At 56.3% G+C, this 27,251-nt stretch overlaps 1 protein-coding gene across 1 annotated transcript in view; it reads right to left on the reverse strand.

The window, feature by feature from the left end:
• AFAP1 (actin filament associated protein 1) overlaps positions 1-27,251 on the reverse strand; it is a 125,959-nt gene that overhangs the window by 54,596 nt on the left and 44,112 nt on the right. Inside the window, exons 2-4 of the mRNA XM_029948981.1 lie at positions 16,686-16,814; positions 14,806-14,903; positions 3,747-3,855 (exon numbers count right to left, since the gene is read on the reverse strand). Of these exons, the coding sequence (XP_029804841.1) occupies positions 3,747-3,855; positions 14,806-14,903; positions 16,686-16,812 (334 nt within the window). The 5' untranslated portion in view covers positions 16,813-16,814. The remainder of the gene's footprint in view (positions 1-3,746; positions 3,856-14,805; positions 14,904-16,685; positions 16,815-27,251) is intronic.

Raw genomic sequence — 27,251 nt, forward strand, 5'->3', positions numbered from 1 at the left:
AGGAGCTGGTCAGGCCGGGGGGGAGGGTGGCCAGGACCCAGGGGGAGGGGGAGCTGGTCAGGCCGGGGGGGCTGGCAGCAAGGAGGCCTCCCAGACGCGCCAGGAAAGTGGAGGTTTACACACCAGGTGAGCTCTTGGCAGATGGTCACCATCGGGGACACAACACGGCTTGTTACACGAACGTCAGGCAGCCACGGCCCCCAGACTTCCCGTCCAAACATGTTCACTACATGTGGCCGTGGTTCACGGACGGACTTGCACCTCCTGGCCTTCCTGAGGGCCCTGCCCCCTCATGGCACTGCCCTGTGGCCTCAGCCACCCCTAACTGGGCCACGTCCTCCACGAGAGGGGCAGTGGTGCGTTCTCACAGAGAAGAGGTCACGGAAGAAAATCTGCTCTCCCCGCCACGATGCCCCTGCCTAAAGCCCCATCCACGGTCTTTACAAAATGCCCTGTTCCCAGCACGGGACCCCACAGCGTTGCTTCCGACCAGAGAACCGTGTGACCACAGATGCAGTCCGGGCTACGGGTCTGTGCTTGTTAGAGTCACTGGTGATGCCGTGTCCCCGTCACCTGAAGCAGGTGACCCAGCAAGCCCGCGGGATGACTGGTCGCCCCTGGAGCCTGGCGCGCCACCTTCCAGAACACCCCCTGGCAGCGTATGCCGTGCCTCGGTTTCCCCCATGGCCGGGGCTCACAGGTCTGGAAATCCAGGGCCGGACATGGCAGGGGCTCCTATCGCTGTTGGCCCCAGGGCTCCACGGACCAAATTCCTGCCTCCCTTCCCAGAGGTGTTGGCTCTGCTGGCCCCCAGGTCCTAGTTTCTAAGGGCAGAACACTTCCGCCAAAGCACACAGTAATTGTTTCGTTAACCCGGAAGTGGAGACAACCGAGCGGGGGTTACTCCAATGCTGGGGTGACTGGTCACGGCCACACCAGGGTGGGGGGGGAGGGCAGGTCCCTAGGGTGGCCCCCGGGACTCCTACACCCCGTAGGTGAACCATCCAGTGCAGTCCAGACCCTTCGGGAAGGAAAGGTGAGTCATCTTACTGGGTGATTGACCAAGGTGCTTGCCGAAGCCAACGAGAACAGGAAGGAAGTTATAAAAACAAGATGTGACCACCGACTAGTTACGCACGACTGTTCTCGTCCTGACTCAGATACTTGTGTGTGTGTGAGCCACTTCTCCTCCCACCCCCGCCCTCTGCCGGCAGAAACTGCAATGGCACGTGGTCGTGGATCTCAGCCTTCAAGTTACAGGCCCCCAAAGGAGAAGGTAAGACCCTGCGGGAGGACAGAGCGGCTTTGCCTCCTCCGGGGGTGGCCGGGGGGCTTGCTGTGATACGGGCGGTAGTTGGGTCCTGTTAACTTGCACTGTGACCCTGCCCTGTCCCCACCTGGAAACCCACTGTGGTTCAGAGCAGTGTGCTGTGTGCCCAACGGACGCGGAGACACAGTGCCGGCTTTACCCTGTACCAACCAAGCAAGGTGGAATGACGTTTGCCCAAAGTCCCTTTCTTGGCAGGCTCTGGACACAGCGAGATCCGTGAGCGGTCCGGAGGCAGCGGCTGGCCCTCCGCTAGGCCTGCGGCCGGTGCAGCTCGAGCAGGTCCTGTTCCTCTTCATCGGAGGCCGGGCCGGGCGTGTGCGGCTCTACGGAGGATGTTCCAGCCCGCCCTCTCCCTTCCCTTCATTCCGCAGCGTTTCTTTCCAACAGCCCTGCCCACGGGCTGCTCTGCCAGTTCCCAAGGCTGCCTAAGGCTCCTTCCCCTCACAGACCCTTTGTGCTGTGACATGGTGGCCTGCTTCTCTGCTAGCCCCACACCTGACCCGGGTGTGACAAAGCCATCGCGGAGTCCCTACAGAACCATCTGGAAGCCAGCCCACAACCTGATCCTCGGGAGGGGAGGGGAAGTCCTCACCACCAGCTGTGCAGCCGCAGACATGGGACAAAGGGAGCCACAGCCCGCTAGTACTGCTGCCCCGCCGCCCGGAGCATGTGTCCTGCTGTCCGGTGCGTGTGTCCTGCCGCCCCACCACCCCGCTGCTCCGCTGTCTCACTGCCCTGTGCCCCGAGTGTGCGTCCCGCCACCCCACCGCCCCGAGCGTATGTCCAGCTGCCCCACTGTCCTGCCGCCCTGCACGTGCGTCCCGCTGCCTCGCCGCCCCGAGCGTGCGTCCCGCTGCCCCGCTGCCCCGCTATCCCACTGTCCTGCTGCCCAAGCGTGCGTCCCGCTGCCCTTACTTCTGGAATGAGCTCAACAAAAGCTGCCCACCACCGGAAACTATGGGACGGCTTCTCCGAAGGACAGGCTGGGACACCTTGCTGCCGGGGGTTCCTCCGACTGGAAGGGGCCCCAGGCCACCGACGTCAAACAGAACGACTACCAGGTTGTAGCCCTGAAAGTGCGTTGGAGGGACAGGTCGGCCCAGGGACAGGAAGGTAAGAGAAAGCCAGACCCAGACTGCTCCACGTGCCGCCCATGCCCTTGAGGGAAAACCCGTCTTCCAGTGCTCAGTGTGGTGACTGAGCAAGGACTCCGGTGAACTTCTGAATCCCCACAAGCCGGTTCCGTCTGTTTTCTGATTGGTCCCCTGATTTCTGAGCTAGTGGACACTTAGAAATTACCCGAATGCATTTTCCATGAGTAGTTTTTACATAAGAGACACTAAAACACTTAGAGACCTCAGCCTGATAGGGCCCGACCTCTGTCGCAGAGCTGTCCCTCTCTCCCCCAGCATGCACCTGTTCTGGGAGCCAGGCAGACGGGCGCCCTGCCCTCAAGGGGCCCGCGGCCCTGCTCATGGGCTCCCGCGCCGAAGACGCCCCAGGGAGGAGGCCCTCCTGTATCAACCCAGGGAGATTCTGCTCCGAGCCAGCGTCTCTGCCTGCCCGCGGTCGGCGCACAGGGAGGCCACAGACCTGGGGCGGCAGGGACACAGCCCCGGGAGAAGGCGTGCATTTCCCCGAGAAGACCCACGGAAGGAGGGCCTTGCGCCATGAATATTAATGTGCCAGGAGCCTGGAGACCAAAATGCGCAAATTCCCCAAGTTCTGGTCTCGTGCATCTGAGAAAAGCCCGGCTCCCTCGTCCACAGCAGCCGGATGCCGTCCCTGCACATCGCTCGGGGACGACAGGCCCCTGCCTGACCGGGTGTGGGGGGGAGAGATGAAGCCAGCGATCCAAGACCAAAGCCCAGAGGGGCTGAGGGAAGGGTCTTCCCTGTGAACGTGGTGAGCTGGGTCTCAACAGAGGTGCCCCCGAGTGCTACCCAAGCAGGCGCCAGAGCAGAGCCTCGCCAGGCCGGCTCCAACCTAGGCACCCATTTTCTAGAAAGACTCGTGTGAAAGGAAGAAGAACCAGATGGGAAGCAAGGCCTGGGCCCGGACACCCCCGGCTCCGTACCCCGGCCTCCCCGGTCACGGCTCCTCTCACCCCCCCCAACTACGCGCAAAGCCTCAGGGACACCGCAAATGCGCGTCCCAGAGTCACCGCCTGTGACCAAAGGGGACACATCCCATGGAGACCTAGGGCTCCACGGCAGCAAGGCTTCAGCGCGCAGGCGTCAGAGCAAGATGGCGCCGGCCCAGTGACCAGGGGCACCTGCGAGGCCCTCCCTGTGTCTGCCTCCCCGGGGTGGAGAGTGGCCCGGCCCCTCCGCCCCTCCCTGCCCAGAGAGCGGGCCACGCCCTGCACCGTCCCGCAGAGCAGAGGCGGCGAGCGCCAGGCCGACCCGACACTCACTTGACATGACGTACTCCGGGGCCTTCCCAGGGCTCAGGGGCACGGCCTCCTCGTAATAGCCTTCCGGGAGGGAGGACGTCGGCAGCGGAGGCGGCCCGCTGTCAGGCGGCTGAGGGAAGAAGGAGAAACATCACACAAGTCAGAACTGCTGCCAGAAAATTCGGGGTGTGGTCTAGCAGTGTTGCCCCGCACTCTCCCCTCTCCGTGCGACGTCCGTGGGGAAAGAGAACACCGTCCCACAGAGAGGTTCTGAGCTCGGTCCCTGCCCGGGTCTCTACGGCTTCCCTGCCGCGTCCACCCCAGGCCCGGCCCTGGCCACAGGCCACGCGGTCCACACCGGGTCGCCAGGGGCCCGCAGCCACCAGCAGCCGCCACAGCCTGCTTCCAGGGCAGGGGTGAACTCAGCCCTCCCTCGGACCCTCCCCAGAGCTGAGACAGGGGCTCCCATCCTGCGTCCCCACAGCGCTGACCCTCCTGCGTCCCCAGGACTCCGGGGACGGGAACTGTCCAGATTCGCTGGTGCCCATCACCGCACAGCCGTGGGTAGGCGGCGGCTGGATACATGAATGTGGCTGGCCCCCAATCCCAGGGAAACTTCTAAAAACTTAAAAGAAAATCACCTATGAGCTACTTGCTGGAAAAAAAGTCTGTCGAGAAGGAATCTGCTTGTGGCTAAATCCAATCACACCACAGTTGTTGGTCACACTCTGGCGCGGAGGCACTCTGATTTCAAAGCCACAACCTCAGAACTCACACGGGTTGGTGGGACTGAGGCCGCCCTGTCCCTCCCGCGTTCCCGAGGAGCGGCGCGCACTGGCCTCTCTTCGCGGGACACCCAGGCGTTTGCTGCTTATGTCACCCGCTGGTCCTCGTGTCAACAGAACGGGTGGAAGGGGAGGAAAGCCAGCATCTGTCCACGCCCGCTGCCCGCCCGGCGCGGGGCTGGGCTCGGCCCTGGCCCCGGCGGCGTCAGCCCCTCAGGAGTTCCTTGCGGCAGACGCTGCCTTCCCTCCTGCGTCAGACACAGAGCACGAGGCCGGGGGTCTAAGACAGCCTCCCTGAAACCGAGCTGGGGCTTCCCCAACACCAGGTCTGTCCACTAAAGCTTTCTTATGTTCACTTCTCTCTCTCTGTCCTAACCAGTCCACGCGGCCTGGGTCCAGCAAACCAGGGAGCCGGCAGGGTGAATGGACTGAAGAGCTACCAAGTGAAGGTTCCGAGGGGAACTGCTTCGAAGACAGCAGAAGGTGGGACTCCACCGCCTTCCGCATCGCTCAGCCCGAATCCAAGGAGGTCCTTTGCGAAGGACCGACTGCCCTGTGTGCGTCCAGCCCACTCCTCCCACTCGCAGATGAAGGGTAATTTTCTACTTGGATCCCGCTATCTGTCCCCCAGCCCCCGGCCTGTGGCCCGGACCACGTGACCCCGTCTCCTCTCGCGCCTTCCCCCGGGCTGCCTTCCGACTGTCATCATTCTGTGGTCGTCCAGCTCCTTCCTGTCCTCCCAACGGAACCCGATACACCGCGCTCCGCCCCAGGCGAGGTCTGAACAGGAGCCCGTGCCCGGGTTCAAACCTCCGCTTGTTGCTCTTGGAAGAGAGGTGCCTGGTTCACTGGGAGTCTTTATTCCCGAGACAGCAGGCTTCCACTTCCTCGGAGCACGTACGACTCAGGCCCCGGGAGAGCAGTACGGAGAGCCGAACCAAGCACACGTTTGGCAGGGGCGCAGTCTCCGCTCCTCCATCTGCAGGAAATGACCAGCTGCGCAGGGGGTGGGGGAGGGCCCCTCCCCTGGCTGATGGGCGTCCTCACGACTCTCAGGCACTGCTGGGGGTCCAGCTCTGGCACAGCCTCTCCGCCGCCGTGCCCTCAGGTCCCATAATCCCGCTTCTGGAAATGCACGCAGAGAGGTCCACTGCTCTGGTGAGCAATGGTGCATAAAGATGTTCAATAAAGTTTACTTGGAAAAATCTAAAAACAATCTGAATGTTCACCAAGAGAGGAACACTCAGGTGTGCCGACACAGCGCGTGCATGTGCACCTGCTGCGCACATTTCCTTTGCAGCTGACCCTCCGGACACTGCTGGCGGGAGAAAGCAGGCTTGCCAGGAGCCCTTCATGTAGGACGCGTGGGTTCCGACTCACACACACAGGCAGGTGGGCACTCCCTAACGTGAACAAGTATTCGCATATGTGTGTAGCGTGGCTTTTCCACGTACTAGTTACTGTTTTTACAATCAGAAAGAAATGAAACTACCTCTGCTTTGAAAAAATGCCCTTCAAAAATTAATTCTTACAAAGGAACACCCAAAAGGGCCTACACGCCACCCCCAAAGACCACTTATTCTGGAAATTCTGGGTCTCAGTCAGAGGAATCATGACTTGTGAAGTGACAGCGAGTGTGGGAAAGGCTAAAAAAAGGGACCTTAACTGCTCGTATCATTGCTTTCAGAGAAGACGCTTCTTTCTGAGCCTTTTCAATAGTACGAATTTGCTGAAATCACCATTAACAGGAATTTTTACAGGGTGGCTGGGAGCCCAGGTCGCTCGGTGGGTTAAGTGTCCGACTCTTGACTTTGAGTCAGGTCATGACGTCATGGTTCAGGAGATGAGCCCCTGGTCAGGCTCTGCACAAACAGTGTGGAGCCTGCTTGGGATTCTCTCTCTCTCTTTCTCTCTCTCTCTCCCCCACCAGGCCCCGCCCCCACTCACACACTCTAGCTCAAAACAAATAAAAGGAAAAACACACACAGGAGTTTTCAAAGCACAAAGCACGGAAGGCAGATTTCCAAAAGGGATCATGGAAAAGCGGGGAAAGCCGGGGAAGGAAGCAGAAGTGCAGCATGAAGAGGGCGAAGCGCAATCCGGCGGCACGGACCGCGTGTGGGGCCTCTCCGAAGCTCTGCGCCCCGATGTCCGCACGTGAAAACGAGGGCGGGTCTGACGGCCACCCCAGCCCCCAGGCGGTGCTAGAACTGGGCGCAACGACCAGTCTGGAGGGTCTGGCGCGCGGGGACATGGGGTCCGCGTTCTGTGGTGACGACACTAGTCTCCGGCCAGGGTGGGCCCGGAGGTGCACCTTCTAACAACGACACCACGTGCCCGCGTGGCGCCGCTCAAACTGGACCGCGCACCTTTCCCTGGATCCAGGAGTCGGCCTGCGCGTGGGGCCGGACCGCTGTCCCGGTCCCGCAAACCTCTGCCACACTCCAGCTGTCACAGCCTGCGGAGACAGAGACGTGGGAAGAAACAAGAGGCTGTCCTCCCCGAGGCGGCCCGGCCGCGCTCCCGACACGGAAGGGCCAGCCCGGCACCAGTCAGGAGGCAGCGGTCCGTGGAAGCATGCCTCGCTCACGTTAACTCTGTAGTTTAGGAGCTCTCTCCTGCCAGAGGCAAGCGTCTCCTCCGAGGCGGCCACGTCCTACCTAGAGGAACCCGCACCTACGACTGGATGCAAATACAATCCACGGGCCTGATCGGCTCACCGCATCGGCCACAATCTAATTCCTTTCTTTCTGGAAAGAAAAGCCCCTTAGCATTTGCCGCTGCTAATTTAAGGAGAAGCCTTCAGAGACTTGTGTTCCCATTGACAGTGCTAAGTACCATGTTTACACAGTTGTAGAGTAGGAGCAGGACCATCATCGTTGTCACGACCATCTCGGCAATATGACGATGGTGCCGACCGTTTACTGGCAGCCCACTCAAGCGCTCAAGGAGACTTCGTGTGTGTGTTCTCCTGCTCAGACATTAACACTGAGATGCTGGTATTTCGATGATGATTTTACTACTGAGGAAACGGAGGCCAGGAGGGGAAAGGCCCCCGACGGGGTCACACACACGCGGAGCTCGTTGGTGGAGGAGCCGGAGGCTGGCTGGAGCGGCCCGGCGCCGAGCCGGGGGCCAGAGAGCGGAACACGCCACACTTCTGCGCCTCGACCTTACCCCACACCCCACCACACCGGCTGCCGTTTCTGCCCCCGGAAGGAGCCAACCAGCTCGCCGAGGCACCGGGTCCAGGGTCATTTCCATCGTCTCCTCTCGACGGCAGGCCTTCCGCATGCCCGGCGCTCTTCGGGGCTCCCTCTGGGCCACGCTGCCCCCACCACCTCCCCAGCTGCCCGCTCCATCTCTCAGGCCCCTGCAGTAGAAACAATAAACTAGGAGCCCTGGTCCTAGCCTAGAGTCTGAAATCATCTGGAATCACTTTTTAACTTTATTTGTTTGGGGGGAGGGGCAGAGAGAGAGAGAGAGAGAGAGAGAGAGAGAGAGAATCCCAAGAAGGCTCTGACCTTAGCTAAAATCAAGAGTCGGACACTTAACCGACCTTAGCTAAAATCAAGAGTCGGACACTTAACCGACTGAGCCACCCAGGGGCCCCTTGAATCACTTTCTGAATTGAATTCTATACATACGCTGGATATCCAGATTGTTTTTCTGATTATGGTGATTAAAATCCATCAAGAATAACATAATCTGAAATAAGAAAATCAGAGTTCAGGGTCGAGGTCTGTTACATATCAGCAAAACCCATTTCTAGCTGACATAATGTTCTAGAAGCATGGCAGGGCGCCCACGTGGGAGTGCAAACCTCCCCAGTGCAGAATGGCTTCATGAGGAAGGGGTCGGCGCCGCCGGGACCTGAGGCTGCGGGAAGTGACCATTGGTGGGTGACAGAACTTTATAGTCTCAGTAGCCACAGGAGTTCAATCCTAATAGCAAGAATTTTGGGGAAGTGCTCTTCCTGGCAAAAAACTGAGTTTTTATCTGAATTGCCTACCCCCTGCTCTGCTCTGCTCACTCATTTGCATCCCACACAGCACGTGTGTAAACAGTGCGACTCCGGTCACACCACCAAGTCTCCCCTGGCTTCCCTCACGCACGGCCAAGAGTGGAAGGCCCTGGGGCTGTGTCCTCTCCCCCCTCCGCCGCCAGCAGGAAGGCGTCCGCAGGGAAGGCCAAATGGCCCAGCGGGAGTGTAAACAGGATACATGTCTGGAGGGCAGCCACAGATGAAATGTTTAAAAGACGCCACAGGAATTACACAGGAGCCTGAACTCCTCGGAAAGACGAGGCGGGGGGCGGGGAAGAACAAATGATTCACGTTCACTAAAAGGATCATATCTGATTTCACCAGGACATAAATGGTTTTCTTGTTTTAAATATTAGGCTTTAATCTCAACGTTGCAACTGGAAAAATGCTGAAATTCTGTCACAGAATCTCAAGGAGCCTCGTAATCTCATCTGTCAAAGTTGCCGGGGAAGTGCTTTAGGAAGCGGACGCAGGCCGCAGGGGAGGAGGGGACAGCTGGGACCACGCATCAGGGTTCCACAGGCAGAGCAGAGAGGGGGGTGCAGGGGGCGGGGGGCAGGGGGGCAGCCTGGGCGGGGGTCCCTGGGGCCAGAATTTCAGCAGGGAGGATGGGCAAATTCTGGGGATGGAGGGTAGGCGTGGCTCTGTGAGGGGGGCGGGGTTTCCTGGGGCCAGAGTCTCAGCGGGGAGGATGGACAGGTTCTGGGGATGAGGGGGCAGGGTGGGGCCACACGACACTGCACTGAACTGGACACCTAACAGTGGTTGAAATGGTAACATTTAGGTTACAAATATGTTAACACAATTTCAGAATGTCTTCATTATTATCCACTGACATAATGCGCGATCACAATTTATGAACTCTGACCCTAAAATATCGAAGAACTACGTTGCTCTCTCACACCTCATCCAAACACTGTGTGAGGCTCTGCCACTGAGTGACCCAATAGAAAGATTTCGACGTGCCGGACCGGGCGGCGCACTGACGACAGCTCTCTTCTCTCAACCCTGGAGACCTGAGGGCCCACGGGCTGGGGCTCAGCACTGTCCTGAGTCAAAGGGGAGGAAGGGGTCAGGGCGACGGCACCTGCCCCCGGGAAACGGCCACCAGAGCGCAGGTGCGAGCCGGCAGCTGTGTCCACACAGATGGGCTCCGTTTCCAAAGGAGGCGGCTGCTGCGCACAAGCGCTCCGCACCCTGGCCGCAGAAGTGCCTCCGTGAGACGGCTGCACGCTCGGGGTGCGAAACCAAACAAACCTCCGTGGGGAAGCACAGCCCTTCCCAGAAGCGCTTTAATCACACACACGCATTATCCCGGCCTGTCCTGGTCTCCCGCCGGAAAGCGAGGGGGCTTGACCAACCGCTCCACACTAACGATTTCGAGGCCCGGGGAGAAGTTCCGAGCCCCCACACTGTCTGGAGCACGTCTGAAGCTCGAGGGCCACCCTGAAGGACCCCCGGGTCACATGGGACACCCTCCTCTGCCACATTTCCTCCCAGGACGGAGCAGAGACGCTCAGACATTCCCGTGGTGCATGGGCGCATCGTCAACATTCACGGGACAGACTTCAGGACACGCTGCCCAAGCTCGAGACGCCCTCGGCATTGTCCACTGCACAGCGCGCAGAACACAGACGTAGAGCAACACACACCGTCTCCCCCAAGTGCACGTTTAGCTTCCTTAAAAGAATGGGGAAAGGAGTCTTGCTGTTCACGTGTGCGAGAGGAACGAACCCCAGCGAGCCCCTGCGGAGAGGGAATGGCGGGAGAGGGCTGGGGGTAGTGGTGTCAGCCCTGCTGGGCACTGACAGGACGGGAGGGTCAGAGAGAACCCATCCTAGAGTCTGGAACACAGACAGTGGATAGGAGGCGGCCCTCCTTCAGTTAGGTGCCCCAAAAGAGGCGGCGAGGCCAGAGCGGCTCCAACGGACGGGGCTGGCCGGGGCACCACAGATCCTGCACAATGACAGGCCTGCAGCCTTTCATAGCGGCGTGGACGGGAATTCCCACGATGGCCTCAAGATGAACCCCTGCAAGTGTGGTGGCCTCTCGGGCAGGCCCCGGCCCAAGTCGCTGCCCGGCACGCGGGGCTGCAGGCCAAGCTCCAGGCCACCCCCATCTTCCTTTGTGACCCGCACGCTGTGGGCCTGCAGCCGCCTGACCCCATGTCTGTCCCGGCGCCCACCAATTCTCCTGAAAGTCAGCTTGCCACCGGCAGCTGACGGGTCGGCCAAAGGCCAGCTCGCCAGGGGGTGGACTGAGCCTACTGAAGGACCGACCGGCTTCCTTGCTGACTGATGAAAAACCCATCTCTACTGGCCAGACTTGCTGGCATGACACACGCCCTGACGGATGTCCGGAAACTGCTCGACAGTCGTGATGACAGGCTCCGCTCTACGGCGGCCCCCGCAAAGGGTCCCCACCCGCCGGCCTGGGCACGCGCAAGTCAGCCTGTTCCTTCAACGCTTACACTTCTGGCTGGGGTCACTGACGTTAATGTGACTGATTATTACACAAATAAGCCAGTGAGATAACGAGTGCAAAAGGTGAGGTGATGCCTGTCCAAGATGATGCTCTTTAGAAGGTTTGGGTCAGGGGCACCCGGCCAGCTCGGCCAGTGCAGCGTGCGGCTCGTGACCTTGGGACTGTGAGTTTGAGCCCCATGCTGGGTAGAGAGATTACTAACAAATAAAATCTTTTAAAAAAATAAGAAAGAAGAAAGAAAGAAAGAAAGAAAGAGAGAGAGAGAGAGAAAGAGAGAGAAAGAAAGAAAGAGAGAGAGAGAGAGAGAGAGAGAGAGAGAGAGAGAGAGAAAGAAAGAAAGAAAGAAAGAGAAAGAAAGAGAGAAAAAGAAAGGCTCAGTCAAGACACACTAGAAAGGAAGAAAAGAGAACGATTCTGTCCCGGGCGAGAGGGCGCACCGCCCGGGACAGGACGACACGCTGGAAGGCCCTGGAAGCTCTGAGGGTCCAGGCTCAGACCAGCTCACGGTGTTGACATTTTACTCCACTTCACAGAAACAAGAACTGGAGCCCACTACCTGCCTCAGGTAGAGATGGTGCAGAAAAGACGAGAAAGCCGTGCGCAGCCCCGACCCCACGTCCCAGTCCCAGGAGAATCACAGCAAGAGACAGCCTGGCTTGGAGGCTGTGGGAAAACCCCAGACACCCAGTGGGGAGAAGTGACCGGGGGATCAGACTCCTCCTCAAATATTATTTCTTTGAATTTAAAGTATTTAGGGGCGCCTGGGTGGCTCTGTTGGGTTAAATCTGTGACTTCGGCTCAGGTCATGATCTCACGGTCCACGGGTTCGAACCCCACATCTGGGCTCTGTGCTGACAGCTCGGAGCCTGGAGCTGCTTCTGATTCTGTGTCTCCCTCTCCCTCTGCCCCTCCCCACTCACACTCTGTCTCTTTCTCAAAAATAAATGTTAAAAAAAATTGTTTTTAATTTTTAAATATGTAAAGCACATGTTTACCATTTTTAAGAATTTCTCACTTTAACCAACATTTTTAAAAACATTTATTTATTGGGGTGCATGGGCGGCTCAGTCAGTCAAGCGGCCGACTTCAGCTTGGGTCATGATCTCAAGGTTTATGAGTTGGAGACCTACATCGGGCTCTGTGCTGACAGCTCGGAGCCTGGAGCCTGCTCCCGATTCTGTGTCTCCCTCTCTCTCTGCCCTTCCCCCACACACACTGTGTATCTCTGCCTCAAAAATAAATTTAATAAAAAACACTAATAAAGTTTATTATGAGGGAGAGAGAGAGCGTGCGCACGCACATGAGCGTGAGCACGGGAGGGGCAGAGAGAGAGGGAGAGAATCCTAAGCAGGCTCCACACTGTCAGCACAGAGCCCAATGTGGGGGCTCGATCCCACAATCCATGAGATCATGACCTGAGCTGAAACCAAGAGTCAGACACTTAACTGACTGAGCCCCCAGGCGTCCCAACCAACAGTTGTGATGACCCAGCTGCCACCAGCAGGAGGGCTCCCGGGGCACCTCCGGCCAGGACGGTCTGCCGCACTGCCGCCAAAGGCAGGGGCAGAGCATACGCCTGGCACGGCGAGAAATGGGAGAGACGGAAAGAGCACAAACGAGTGAATGCACAGCAAACTGCATCTGAGAAGCAGCCCAGCGGAATGGACTGGGCATCTGGAGGCCAGAATGGCAGAAAGGGTTGGCTACGTGAACAGCACGCTTTGTCTGACACGGACACTGAAAGTGGCCATCTGTCTGTCCATCTGGCCTGGCCCATCGGGGGTGCGAGGCTCAGTCCAGACCAGGTACGTGGCACTTTACGTGGCAGCCGAGAGTCCGTGAAATTCACAGCAGCGTCCCTGCTCCGGGGGCCGCTCCCAGCTGTCTGCGACCAGGAAAGCCCTCTCCGATCTCAACGGTGGGGATGAAATACGGGCCGCGGCGCGGGGGGACCACGGGCTCAGAGCAGCTTAGGGAGGACAGCGCACGTGAGCCGGAGGATAAGACCCGAAAGGAAGGACCCGCGGACCTCTACCCAGTTCTGCCTCTTTCACAGAAACGTGTATGAGGACTTATGGCTCAGCGTCACAGCTACGGACACCAAATGCAGGTGGAGAAAAAGAAAAGCCCGTCAAGTCACGGTGTCTACAACCAACAAGATGAGCTTAAAAAAGAAAACAAATAATTTAAAAAGAAGTTTATAAGGAAGGAGAAACTCATCATGTTAAAGAGATCAAACGCGGCGTGCAAAATCATACACTCAGTACACTCTCGGAAGTGTGTAGAGTTACAGACAAGTGTGCAAGCTACGCAGGGGGGCCCGTGTGTAATGTAGGCGTTCCCAGTGGCTGCAGAAATTGATGGAATGGACGGTATGACTGTGCCTTCTCTAACTCAGTACCTCCCCATGCGGGCAACGTGATCACTAAGGCGAGGCCCATGGCCTTTTCCTCAGCCCACGCGTGTGAGCCCCGTGTGCACGAGCCACTTAGGGCACATGGGGACCTGTGGCCCCCGCCCGGACGGCACGGGGGGAGGTGGACGGCGGTGCTCTCCCAGGAAGGAAAAGCGGGTGACTTGTATTTACTTGTGGGGCTTCCTTGTGCTCGCTCCGGCAGCACATTTACTTTTGGGGCTCCCCCCAATTTCTAGAGTGATCTTGTTGAAAACGCAGCACCGAAGGCGCTCTGTGGACCTACTGATCAGAAGGTTCATTGTCGCAGGACGCCCGGGGATTCGGGGGCCGTGACAAGCTGGTGGAGCCAGCCGGCTCCAGCCTCGGCCAAAACAGCAGTGCTGAGAAAAGACTGGGTGTGAATCCAAAGAACCTGGTGCAATTTTTGCCTTTCCTGCCACGTGGCCTTGAGCAAACCACGTATGTCCACTGACCTACACTTCCTGGCCTGGAAAACGGGCGTGTGTCCTAGTCGCGTGGTCAGGTGCCGTCGGGGTCCTCTGAGGCCGAGCCGCGAGGAGGGCATGAAATTGTGAGTGGAAGAACGAGCGAGGGGTGCCAACAGGCGCTAACGTCCCCCCGCCCCTCGGAAATGGTGACTGATGGGCGTCCGTGGACACCGGCCGAGACGCGAGGGCCCAGGCAGAGGCGGGACTCCAGGACCCTGGCCCTGCCCCCTGCAGCCCTTGTCCTGGGGGGAGACGGTGACATGCCCCAAACTGAAAGCAAACATTAAAAGAAAACCGTCGGGTAACCAAGCTTGCTCTGGTTTTGAATCAAGTCCACGTTTCCCGAGTAAGCACGTGAGAACGCAGCAGGGCAGGAAAGCCTATGCGGCCTCGAGTGTGAGAGACCCCGAGGCTGCGGGAGCGGCAGACCTCCCACACGGATCCTGAGCGCATCGCATCTAACCGAACGCACTTTCCTGGAGCGTGGACGGAGATTCGCCCCAGAAGAAGCAGAACAATGAGTACTGAGGTTTCAGGCTTAGGAGTTCAGATCCAGCGCTCACCCAGACGGTGGGGTCCCTAGGCCCTGCTGCCACTGGGGCACCTGCTAAAGCCTCTGGTTTAAAAAAAAGAAATCGGACTTCAGAACAGATTTCCCCGGACCTGGAGCTCCAGCACTTGATAAGGAAAAAAACGAGCCTCCCAGTGGGAAGCCAGTTAAGCGCCTCCCGCTTGGCTGTTATTGGCGAGCCTCTAGCAAGACAGGCCTCGTCCCCCCCGACCCGAGCCCCGATCACCTGCCTGGAGCCCCGAGGAGCCGGGGCCGGGGACCCTGCCGCTGCGACAGAGAGCCTTCACTCACCAGCCACGGCTGAGGGATCTCCGGCAGGGGCATCTGGGGCGGGGCCGGCAGGCTGCTGGGGGCCTCCTGCTTCTGAGCATGCTCCCTTACCTCGAAACCTGTAAGCGTCAAGAGAAAGCAGAGCTGGGTGAGGAGGGGAGGGTGCGGGGCCGGCGGCTCTCGCTCCCTCGGCCCTGCCTTGAACGCTCTGCAGGTACTTGTCGTCTCTCATCCTGTACAGCAATTGTGGCCTGCTCCGCTTCACAGGTGAGGAATCTCTGGCTGGAAGAAAAGGATTCGGAGCTCACGGACATATTGGCGGGTGGGACTGAGGGCGGTGCTACCAAAGCCACACCCCCAGGGCCGCCCACCTCACGAAGAGGAGGGGCTTTGCCTGAATTTCAGGGCAGTGATGACCCTCGGACTCAGGGGGAGGGCGCTTCCCTGGGAATCAGTACGTGGGTATTAGGTGCCCTCTTTTAATTTTTAAATTTTTTTATTTGAGAGAGAGAGAGAGAGAGAGCATGAGTGGAAGAGAGAGTGAGAGAGAGAGAGAATCCCTAACAAGTTCCATGGTCAGTGCAGAGCCTGACACGGGGCTGGATCCCACAACCCTGGGATCATAACCTGAGCCAAAATTAAGATTCGGACGCTCAACCGACTGAGCCACCTCTGCGCCCCTGTATCAGGTGCCCTCTGAAAGTCAGACACCAGGACAGACGGGTACTGTGTGTGCCATGACTGGCATGAGCTCATGCTCTCGGTGGATTCGTGTTCAAGTTGGGAAGCCAAGTTCGCACGCAAGTAACTCTGAGGAGACACGGGGAGCGCCGTGTCCGCCATGGCAGGAAAGTGTAAGGAACCAGGTTTAGTCTGGGTGCGGGACTATCCACAGGCCAGAGCCCACCTGGAAAGACCCCCGAGCACCCCACTTAACAACATCCCCCTGCTCCGGGCTGCATGTGCTACACGGGCAGGAAAAGGGCTGTGAAAAGCCAGAGCCCTGAGCGGTGGCGAATTCTGGCACGGAACTAGCAACAGTGAAAAGGGAAAGACAGAAAAACAACGAATGAGAATTCTATCACCAAAAATAATCAGCGGACGTGTTCAGGGCTAAATAAAGAGCGGAGGAAGACAGTTGGAAAGCTTTGGAAGTCACGTGCAGAGCAAAGCATGGGGAGACAGAGGGTCGGAGCCCACCGGGCGGAGGAAGACAGGAAGGGGATCAGGGAAAGTCAACAGCGGCTCCCAAGGCTGGAGGCCCACACGCGGTGGAGCGTCCAGACCAGCTGACGGGAAGGGCCGGGCCCAGAGAACGGGCGGAAGGCGTGGGGCAGGAACGCAGGGCCTCCTCGGCAACAGGAGAGGGGCGCCGGGTGGCTCAGTCAGCTGAGCACCCGACTCTTGACTTTGGCTCAGGTCATGATCTCGTGGTTCCTGAGTTTGAGCACAGGGGGCTCTGTGCCAACAGCATGAAGCCTCCTTGGGATTCTCTCCCTCTGCCTCACCCCAACTCACTCTCTCTCAGAACTAAACAGATATCGAAGAACAAAAAAAAGGCAACAGGGGAAAACCACGGTCAGTGGAGTGCGGGTTTACCGCGTGTCTGACGCTGTTTGGAAGTCTTTTAGGTCATCCCCGCTGTCCCCCACGACGTCCCTCACACGCAGGTGCTCCAGACGAGAAGAGGGGCGCACAGAGATGAAATAACTAGAGCACCGTCGCCATCTGCCCTCCTGGACCTGGAGGCACCAGCACGGGGCCCACAGGGAGGCCTCCAGCGACAGTGTGGTGGATAAACAGGTTCACATTAATGAACAAATGAATGAATCTTAGCAAGACAGTGGTGTTAAAGATGGTTCAGAGGCCAGAGACACCGGAGGAAGGAAGAGCAGACGCACCTTTGGATGACTGTATCCTCAGCAGGATGTCCGCAATCACTGCCTTTTTCTCCCTGACAGTTGACGTTAGGTATTCGTGGTCCAGGAGTTCGAGAAAGAGACGGAGTTCAACTATTAACTCTTCCATTGCTGCGAACCAAAGAGAGAAGGGGGATACGGTTAGACCCAGTGGTGCACAGATGCTGTAAGATAAACACTTCCTTTCAGCTGGGCTGGGCACGCTGTTCCGACGTGGAAAGCGAGTTTGCCGAGGCCAGGTCGACGAAGATTCAGGCAGCACCTTCTCGACAAATGCACTGCCTCACCTTTGCTCTCAAAGTCCAGAGCCGTGCCGCCAACAGATGGAGCTGTGACCCAAAAGACTAATATGGTGTCAGTCGCATATTAAATTTCAATGTTGAGAAGGAGATGGGAGTTTAAAACGTCAAATAGTTTTCGAATAACCACTAGGATGTGGTTTCAGAAACCCAACACTCCCCTCTGCCCTGGCAGGGCTGGCTCCATCCCCAGGAAGGCCGTGAGCATGTTTGTACCGTTACGACAAAGACGCCGACGCCAAAAAAGGACTTGGGTGCAGACTCCTCACCGTGTCTGTCCCTCATAGGTTCACGGCCGACCCAAGACCGGACTACACGGCTGAAGTCCACAAGTGACACATCGTCAGGGACCCTGAAACCCTTTAGGGCGTGCAGGTACTCCAACTGTTTTCATAACACTGAAGCATTACTCTCCTTTTCCTGCATTAATGGTGAAAAGGCAAAGAGGCTTAAACTACCAACCTCTGAGCACAAAGCAAAGCAGGGACGGCAAACCAAACAGTGGCCACCGCACCTCGCCGTGCGCTCTGCACTCGCAGTAAAATGAAAATGTTACTTTAAGAGTGTCTGGGGGGGGCCGCTGGGTGGCTCAATTGGCTGAGTGTCTGACTCTTGACTTCTGCTCAGGTCATGATCTAACAGTTCATGGCTTTGAGCCCCATGTCAGGCTCTGTGCTCTGTCTCTCTCTGCCCCTCTCCTGCTCACACTCTCTCTCAAAATAAAATAATAAACTTTAAAAGAAAAAGAGCTTTGATGGAGTGGTACAGATCGTTGTTTTTATTACATCTTGGCCCCAAGGAATGGTCCTTTTTGGCACCTTGTATGAGAAAACGGGAAGTAGGCAAGCAGCCCCTCTCCCACAGACCGAGACACCGGGGGTCAGAGGAAAACCAAGGGTGCGCTGTTTGAGGTGCAAGTCACACTAGGCTGTTGTCACGGGGCCCGAAGAAGACAGGACACACGAACTGCAAGGACACAGGCTGAGTGTACGACTGACGCCTTCCCAGGAGGGAACACGATGACCTAACATGTCAAGCTAACCAACGGCAGCGTTGGCTGCCAAGGGTAAAATCTGAGCTTCCCAATGGAAGAGGATTTGGAGCACTTAGAACCCCCACCTGGAACCCCCACCAGGGGCATGACAGCTTCTCAGCAGAGACCTTCCCGATCAGATCAGGAGTGACACTGACCGACGGGCTTCCCTGAGGCGGTACAGAGCGGCAGGTCAGCATCTGGAAGCCCCGCACGAGTCTGTGAACCGTGATGCCACAAAACCACACGTGGGCAAAGGATCCGTCTGACGTACAAGATAAGCCGAAATGTTCTGATGTAACAGAGGATGGAGCGTTCTCTGATTCAGCTTCAGATTCCACATTGCAACTAACCACTTAGGAACTACCACCTGTCGATTTTTGGTGTAGCATCAAAGAAAAAGGACAGTTTCCTGAAAAGGCGCTGAGGCACTCTGACTGCGGGTCTGCGCGAGCCAGACGCCCTCTCCAACAAGGTACGGCGATCTGAGTGCAGAAACAGATATGAGAACCCAGCAACCTCTACTAAACCAGATGCCTGCAGAAATATAAAGCACGGCACTCTCCCACGAGGTAGCTGGTTCTGGTGAACGCAGCTACTTTTCATAGACGTGTGTTATTTTTAAATGAATCAATAAATTCCTTAAAAGTCTACAAGTTTCAAATTATAATATGTACAGATAAACCCCACATCTTCAGTGTATATTTTGAGACCAAAAAGTCCTAAGCTTTTAAAGAGGTTTGAGAACCACCAGTCATGGGATTCTTCCCAAGTCTACAACACTCTTCAGGACAAAAGACTCTAACTGAGGCCACGCTCTTCTAACTAAGAAAGCTCTCATAATTTTTGGTAAGTGGCCGGAGAAATGGCAGATTGAGTCCCAAGCAGGCACGGTGCATCCCTGGGCTATTCACTTTTCCTAACTGAACGAGTTTCCGTCTATGAAACGAAGAGGCTGGATTGAGCACGTGTTTACTTAGTCAAACAATGACTGCTTCATTAGTCAATTTCCTGATGATTCTAAGTGGAAAACAATCTCATCTATACTTTCAAAGGGATGGGCTGCTTCTGTTGTTCCTAGTAGCCAGAAGGTGGAAACAACCCTCACGTCCACTGATGGCTGGATGGATAAAGAAGATGTGGTCTACAGACACGATGGAATGTTCTTCGGCCTTGAGAAGGTCGGACATTCTGGCCCCTGCTACCATCTGGATGAACCTGGAGGACCTTGTGCTCAGTGCAACACCTCAGTTTACAAAAAAGGATAAATATTGTGTGGCTCCACTTAGATGAGGTACTTAGAGTCATCGAAATCACAGTGGCAGTACGTGGAGTGGTGTTTCCCAGGGCCCGGGAGGGAGAGTGGGGGTTAGCGTTCCATGGGTGGGCCAGCCGAGGACGGTAGGTTACAGTTTGGGAGGACGACACAGTCCTGGGGACAGAGGGCATTGGCAGCTGCGTGACAAAGTGAATGGACTGAATGACGCTGAATGTACATCCAGGAAGGGTCCAAATGGCAAGTTTCATGATACGGATTATCTTACCACAATAAAAAATATCCACCTTGTCCAAAAATCGATGGGCTGCTATCAGCAAAAATGTTAAAAATGCTTATGGGTCTGTGTTAAACTCATGGTAGCCCCTTCTCCACCTTCATTCATACATATATATATATATTTTTTTTTTGTCCAAAATGCCTCTTTTGCATGTAACCCAATTCTGTTTATCCTGTAAGATTTCACGTAGGCCCCAGACATCATGAAAACGTCTGAAGAGGGCCTCAGGCTGCATCTGCCCGACAGCCCGAGTCGTCGCGGAGTTCCCGGGGAGGACTTAGCAGACCTCTCCAGGCCCGGAGTTTGCTGTGACACGGGGGTGCACCTGCTCGGCTCGCGCCCCCCTGCTCAGAGACCAGCACCCTCTGGGCAGCCGCACCCATGGCCCCGTCCCCGCTGCGCCGCCTGCAGCCCCCTCCCGCTCCAGGATGACTTGCTGGGCCGCTCTCAGCCAAGCTGGACAGTCCGAGCCTCCTTTGCGGGGAGTCTGCCTGGGACCAGGACCTCGGCGGCAGTGGGGTCCCCGGAGGTGAAGACACACAGACACAGGAGCCAAGTTGGAGCACGTACGTGCCAGAGGGCAAAGCCAGCACCACCAGAGGTTAAGAATCCAGTTACCAGCACCCCCATGAGCACACATGCTCAGAGGCCTGAGACGGACAGACAGACGCTGACGGGCTTCCCAGACCTTCCGGCCCCTTCTCCGTCACCTGCCTGCCACACCTGACACTGGAGGCTGCTCACAGATGCTCACAGATGCTCATAAATGTTCGTCTCACTGGGTTTTACTAAGCTGCCTGGGATGCTTTCCTTTTCACCTGAAATCCCAGACCAAGACTCTCTCCCGACCCCAGGACCCCGTCCTCCTCTCCTGCTGTGACCAGTCCTCCCCACTTGGCTCCTCCCCACGGGGTTCCACGTTTGACCCCAAGAGCCAGTCCTCTGGCCGCAGCTCTACCGATGACCAGACACTCGGGGATCTGCGGCTTTGTTTCGAGTTTGTTTTCCTCCAAACAGCTGCTCGGCCGGCAGGAGCAGGTGCGTGCTCGGCTCATCTCTGGATGCCCGGCCGCGGTACGGGCGCACGGGAAGTGCGTGAGCGCTGAGTGACGGAGGACTAGCTGAGGACCTGCGGCGCGGAAGGCACCTACGGGACAACTCCCTTCCCGGGGGATGAGAAGCCGGCCCCGTCAGCTCACAGGACAACTCCCTTCCCCCATCTGCGGGGGACGAGAAGCCGGCCCCGCTCTGCTCACTGGGGTTCCAGCCAATGCTCACACAGCAGCCTCCAGCGTCTACACTGTGCTCGTCCCTGGACGGCATGAGCTCACTCAGCTCCCAGCTTCTGGTGGGTCAGAACTGCCGTCATCCCAGCTCACAGCTGGGGCCATGGGGGCTCCAGGGGGTCGCCGAGGGCCACCAGGCAAGCAGCTGGCTAAGCCCCTCCAGTTAATCACGTGCTCACGGCCGCACTGCGAGGCCACAGCGGTGACAGCCTGAATGCACATCGAACTCCAAAGGCCCTCTTCCGGCTATGTCCCGAGCATCGTCCCATGACTGCTTCCTGAGACGACCCTGGCCTGGTGAGACGCTACGGCCCTTAGGGGCAAGAACACAGTCAAATAAAATTAAGAACACGTGTCCCAGAAAAACTTAGGAGGGGAAATCTCACCAGAGCCTACACGGTGCCCCGTAGAGCACTATGATTCCACGCTGAGCCATCGACCTCCCCCACCGCACTGCCCGTCGTGGGCCACAGGGACAGCGTCTCGTACCTTGCTGGGCTCCTTCCAGTGCCCGGCAGTGTCCAGCATCAACCACGCACTCAGCAAACGTATGTGGAAGGAAGGGACGTGACTTCCCATTGCTCACAGACACGCGGCCAAGGCAAGGGAGGCAGGAGAAGTTGCCGCACCCAATCTTCAGCTTAAAACTCCGGATATGGACCGGCCTTTCCCTGGATGACTAAGGGCAGTGTCCCGCAGGAGCTCTAGAAATCAGGCTCCTAATGGGCACGTAGGCCCACGCAGGAGTGGCATCGTACGGAAGGCATGAGGAGCCCACAGTCTGCCCTGCGCCCTGGGGTGCGGCCGCTCATCCTGCCAGCTCTGCACCCGCGCTTCCAGGAAGGCAGAGCAATCCGAGGTCCAGGCATTCTGCTTCCGCAGATGGATCCCGAGTGCCCTTCTCTGTGAGCCTCTGAGGACCTTCCTTCCCGGGAGCCAACTTCTTCTCTCCCTGACACTCGCTCCCTCCCTCGGTCGGAGCGGGGCTGCTCCTCCAGGGCCAGGAAACGCACCTGCACCGGACCTCCTCCGCACTCCCGGCCCGAGCCCTCGGGGTTTTCCTGTTTCCCCCGGCAAGAGCACTGTCCCTCCTTCGAGACGCCTCCTGGGGAACTAGAGCTGCCTCCAAGTGCAGAACACGTACCGGACTGACGGGCGCACGAGCCCTTCAAGACAGGAGTTATTTTCACCAGTTTACAGACGGAGCAACGGACATGGGAAAAGGTTATGTTCCAGCCCAAGATCACACTGCTCAAAATGAAAGGCAGGAAGGGTGTCAGAACCAAGTCCGCTCGGTTTTGTTTTGTTTTTTAAATTTTTATGTTTATTTTTGAGAAACAGAGTGTGAGCAAGGGAGGGACACAGAAAGAGGGAGACACAGAATCTGAAGCAGGCTGCAGGCTCTGAGCTGTCAGCACAGAGCCCAACGCGGGACTCGAACCCATGGATCGTGAGATCACGCCCTGAGCCGAAGTTGGACGCTTGACTGACTGAGCCCCGAGTCTGCTCAGTCTTGACGGCTGTGCTTGTTAGTTACACCATCACACTGGCTGTATGTTTTGCTCGTGGCAGAAGTGGACACTCGTTCCTTAGGGTCCACACTCAACCCCTTTCCCACGACACGGAACAGGCTCTCCACACAAGCACAGCCTTCAAGGTCATCCCTCAAACTGCACCTTCCATCGCGATCTTACGAATACTTCTTATGGTAAAAATCAGAATCTTATAACCGTAGACAGTTCATTCTCAACCTGCTGACGAGCGACAAAGGCTCAGAGCACCGGGACCCACCAGGGCACGGCCGGCCCCCTCCCGTCTGTGTGCCGGGATACGGGCCGAAGGGCTCTGCACTCAGAACAACGACTCTACAAATATTCCCTGTGCGTCTTAGCGCCTGACCCTCCCATCACGTCATCTTTGGAACGTCACAGGCGGCAAAGATAAAATGAAAAACGGTGAAAGCCTGATCCAAGCCAGGAAACCAAGCAGGGACACGTCCACCCTGAGCCACCGCGGGGCCCCTGGGACCCCCGCCTCCTCTGTTCCACCGCCCAGCCCTCACGCCCGCTCCCTCCTCCTCACAGGACGGGAGTCACCGAACAGCTACCGGGACCAGGACACAGGTGTGCATCACCAGCTTCCCATAAAACTGCATTTCCCAGGTGCCCACACCACACAGACCATCTGGCTGCCGGACGTGTAATTCCCACGGCAGCAGGGACATCTCCCAGACGCACTTCTGGAAACATTCTATGCATCTGAGCAGCAAAACTCCCTTCTCCCGCGCAAAAGGATGTTTGCCCCACATCTAGTGACCCTGCCTTGGAGTCCTCCACAGCCCGACATGAAAAGGGAGAGACGATAAAGCCGAGGCAGCAGAGTGGACAAAGAATTCGGTACCGCTGCCTGCTTCCCTGTGACCAGCCCCTTACTATTTAAAGTAAACCTCCGACTCCGGTTTGGTAGCAGCTTGATTTCTTTCTACAGCAGAAGGAAATGGGCTGTCGTTTGGGGGGCCCAACCCCCACTTTAAAGGAATTGTATTCACCTTAATGCCTAAATCACAGAATTTGAAAGCCAGACGGCCCCGGGGTCCAGTAACTTTATTTCCCAAGGGAGGAAACTGGGGCACGGAGAAGGGACGCGACCTACCTGCTGAGGTCACAAAGTAAAAAGGGCGGAAGCAGGAGCCGGCACCCCAAGGGCTGAGGACAAATCCCGCAAACAACCAGAAACACCGTCCGCTTTTACTCTCTAGGAAGGCAGGCTGCCCCGTCCACAGCGCCTCAGTCTGCAAGCGTCGGAGGCATGACGGAGACCGGCCGTCTGCACCCTCAGCGACGGTCAGCGTCTCTGGGCCACCATGACGGCGGCTGGGGAACTATTTTTTTTTAAACAAAATTCACATTTTATTTAGGTTGAAATAAACTACACAAAACTGATTTTCTTCACCGAAAATAACAGTAATATTTCCTGTATCATTCCTAGATAAGCCACAAAACACTTATTTTTGTAGGTTCTCCAGGTTTTGTTTATAAATCAAGACGAGGCCGTAGGTACAGTCCGAGGAAAAGACAGAGGGAAACAGACAAGTCCGTCTTCAGCATCCATGGCCTCTGATCCTGTCTTGACCATGAAACACAGGTGTTCACCAAAGACCTGCTACCAATCGTACAGAGACGTGGGCCCAACAAAGGAAGGTAAACGGTAAACAGCAACAACCCAGTGCGGACCGCAACGGCAGGCTCGCCCATGCAAACCGTCACTGTAGCTTGTGCCTTTATGTTCATTTGATAGAGACAAGATCTACACTGAAATCCTTGCTTGGCAAGCTCACGTGCTCCATTCTCTCTCTCTCTCTAGCTGCCTGGTAATTCCCTTAACCGTCTGTTACAGATTTTTTAACATATTTAACACTCCAGATCACTCATAGGTGAGAATTCATTGTAACATTTTATAAAACGTATTCCTTTCACTGGGGGTCTTTTCAGCGCTGTGTTTTCACCCGGCTCTTCCCTCGCAAGCTCTACCCCGGTGTGCAGAAACTAGACGTGAGAACGCCCCTTATCTACTGTCACTTGTAAAGGAGTCCGTGCCTCTCCCTGGCTCCCCAGTGCCCCTGGCTCTCCCCCTCCTGGCCCCAGCTGGCACCTAGGGCTGCCAGGCTCCATGTGTCCTTCTCACCGGGTGGCCCTCTGGGCTCCCGCCCACCAGAGCCATGGTTACTGCCTGCCACCAGCCCGCCACCGGGGTCAACTCGCAGCCGCCTCCCTGCCCCTCCAAAGGCTCCCGGTCCTCTAGAGCGGAGCACAGGTCCCGCCTCCTCAGCCAAGATGTCCTGATCATTCCATCCATCCCGACCCCCTTCCCAGACTCTCTCCGTCCATGTCTCTGCTCAGCCCCCCTCACCTGTCGCTGCTCAGAAGGAGCCTTGCGTTGATGGCCGCACAAATCGGAGCCGTCCTAGCCCTGTGACCGTAGCTAAGTGCATAATTCCCCCAAACACCCTCATCCTTCCAATGAGAGGCGGATGATGTAACCCAGGCCGTCATGAGGACTGAAGGCGCTGTGCTACATACGGAGCCAGGTCCTTCACAAACGGCAGCTGTCGGCACTGTGACTAGCTTGTGCTCATCTCCCTGGCTCGCTGCACGACTCGGGATCGATGCGTGTGGTAAGTAAGCACCGCATACACACATCGATACATGCAGGAAGTGCCACGTACATACTTCGATGCATGCAGTAAGTAAGCACCCCGTGCATACTTCTCCCCTTCTAAGACTACGAAGTCCTTAAATATCTACCTCCCCTTAAAAAAAGTTATGAAACACTATCCTGTGTGACTCTGCACATACATTTAAAAGTAAGTGAAATACACAATGTCACAGAAAAGAATACAATCTACCAAAGTGTTTCAGAAAGCAAACACAGACCAATCTTCCACAGAGGAAGCAGAGAAAGTTGTCAAAGAGTTAGCCCCGCAGATACAAGCCCCAGGCCCAGATGGTTCTACACGGGAATTCTACCAAACCTTACATACCAAACGTTAACTAAACAAACTGTTTGAGAGGGTAGATACAGAAAATTTTCAAATACTTCCTTTTTTAGAAGTCAGTACAAAGATGATGCCTAAACCCAACAGAGCAAAAAGAGAAAACCAAAAGACTGATGTTACTTACAAATACCGATGCAAAAATCCTAAGTAAGATATTAGCAAACAGAAACCAACACAATATGCGGACAGCACACCATGACCACGTGGGATTCATTCCACGTATGCCAGGATGACTCGATGTTAGAAAACATGCTTATTTAACTCATCATATAAATATCTTCTCTAATGAGAGGATCATAGGAGTCTCTCAATAGATCATGAAACGTTTCCAACAAAATTCAATACTCATTCATAATTTTTTTAGGACAGTCCATGAATGGGAAGTGATATATACCTTCTTAGGTTGATAACATACACGGACTAACTCCCGCAGGCTGAATGTGTTCCCCCCAAGTTCATGTTGAAGGCCAGTGCCCAGTGTGATGGTACCAGGAAGTGAGGCTGCTGGGAGGTGAGGAGTCACGGGGGTGGAGCCTTCCCAGAGGGGACTGTGCCTGTGCAAGAGGCCCCACAGATGGCTCCTGCCCCTTCCCCCCGCGAGGGTGAAGGTGGGCAGTCTGCAGCCTGGAAGAGGCTCCTCACAAACCTGTCCCTGCTGGCGCCCTGATCTCGGCCCGTCCCCCCCCCACCCCAGGACTGGGAGAAATTAACGCCTGTTATTTACACGCCTCCCAGTCTACGGGCTCTGTTACCGCAGCCCCAGTGGCCTAAGACACTAACAAATGAAAGCAAGAACAGGAACCTACTTAGTGAGAAGGACTTCCGGCATTCCCGGAAAGGCTGGAAACCGGCCCGGGAGAACTGCTTCCTCCACCGCTTTGAACACTGGTGAGAGGCATCAGCCAACACAACTAGAAAAGAGAGACGACTAGAGACTTACGAAGGGAAATGAAGAAAAACTCATCTCTGTCTGCAGCCGACGTGGAATTATTCATAGAAAACCCGAGATAACCAATGACAAGACGGCCGCAGATAATAAAAAACATCAATGAAGCAGTAGGATGTGTAGGAACTATTGTTTCGCATATCAATTCCATACCAAACAATAAACGTTTAGAAGCAATCAGAAAGTAAAACACTTGAGGCAATTTAAAAAGAAACGTGCAAAACTTCCAGGAAGAAAACTGAAAACACTCCTGAAAGAGAAGTAATAAATCTGAACCAACAGAAAAGCGCCCCCTGGCCGTTGGAGAGGACAACTTAGCGTCAGAAAGATGCTGATCCTGTCCGCTCACAAACGAAGGGAATGTATGAGCTCGCGGGGCTGTCTGAGAACAATGGAGAGGGCCTGGCCCGCCCTCTAGTAAAAGTTTCTACCATTAAAAAGGTGTGATACTGGCAGGCATGTTCCCAGCTGGATCAACAGAGCAGAACAGAAAGTCAAAAACTGGAGCCGAGCACGTTTAGATGCATGGCATCTGATAAAGGCAGCGTCTCAAACCGATGGGGAAAAGACGGACCTCCCCAAAACGGGTTTGGTCAACAGGCAGCCATTTGGGGAAAGAGAAAAGATAAATTTAAGTACTTACATCACACCCCAGAAAAAACTCCAAAGATGAGAATCAAAATACAAAAGATGAAACCCTTCAAGTCCTCAAAGAAGGTGAATTCTTGTATAACCCCAGTCTGGGCGAAGATTTCCTACCTAGGACTCAAAATTAGATGCAGCAAGAGAATGGGGGGTCATGGGGCACCTGGGCAGCTTAGTCAGTTAAGCGTCTGACTTTGGCTCAGGTCACCATCTCATGGTTTGTGAGTT

This window comes from Suricata suricatta, chromosome 1, assembly GCF_006229205.1.
Source record: "Suricata suricatta isolate VVHF042 chromosome 1, meerkat_22Aug2017_6uvM2_HiC, whole genome shotgun sequence".
Classification (NCBI taxonomy): Eukaryota; Metazoa; Chordata; class Mammalia; order Carnivora; family Herpestidae; genus Suricata; species Suricata suricatta.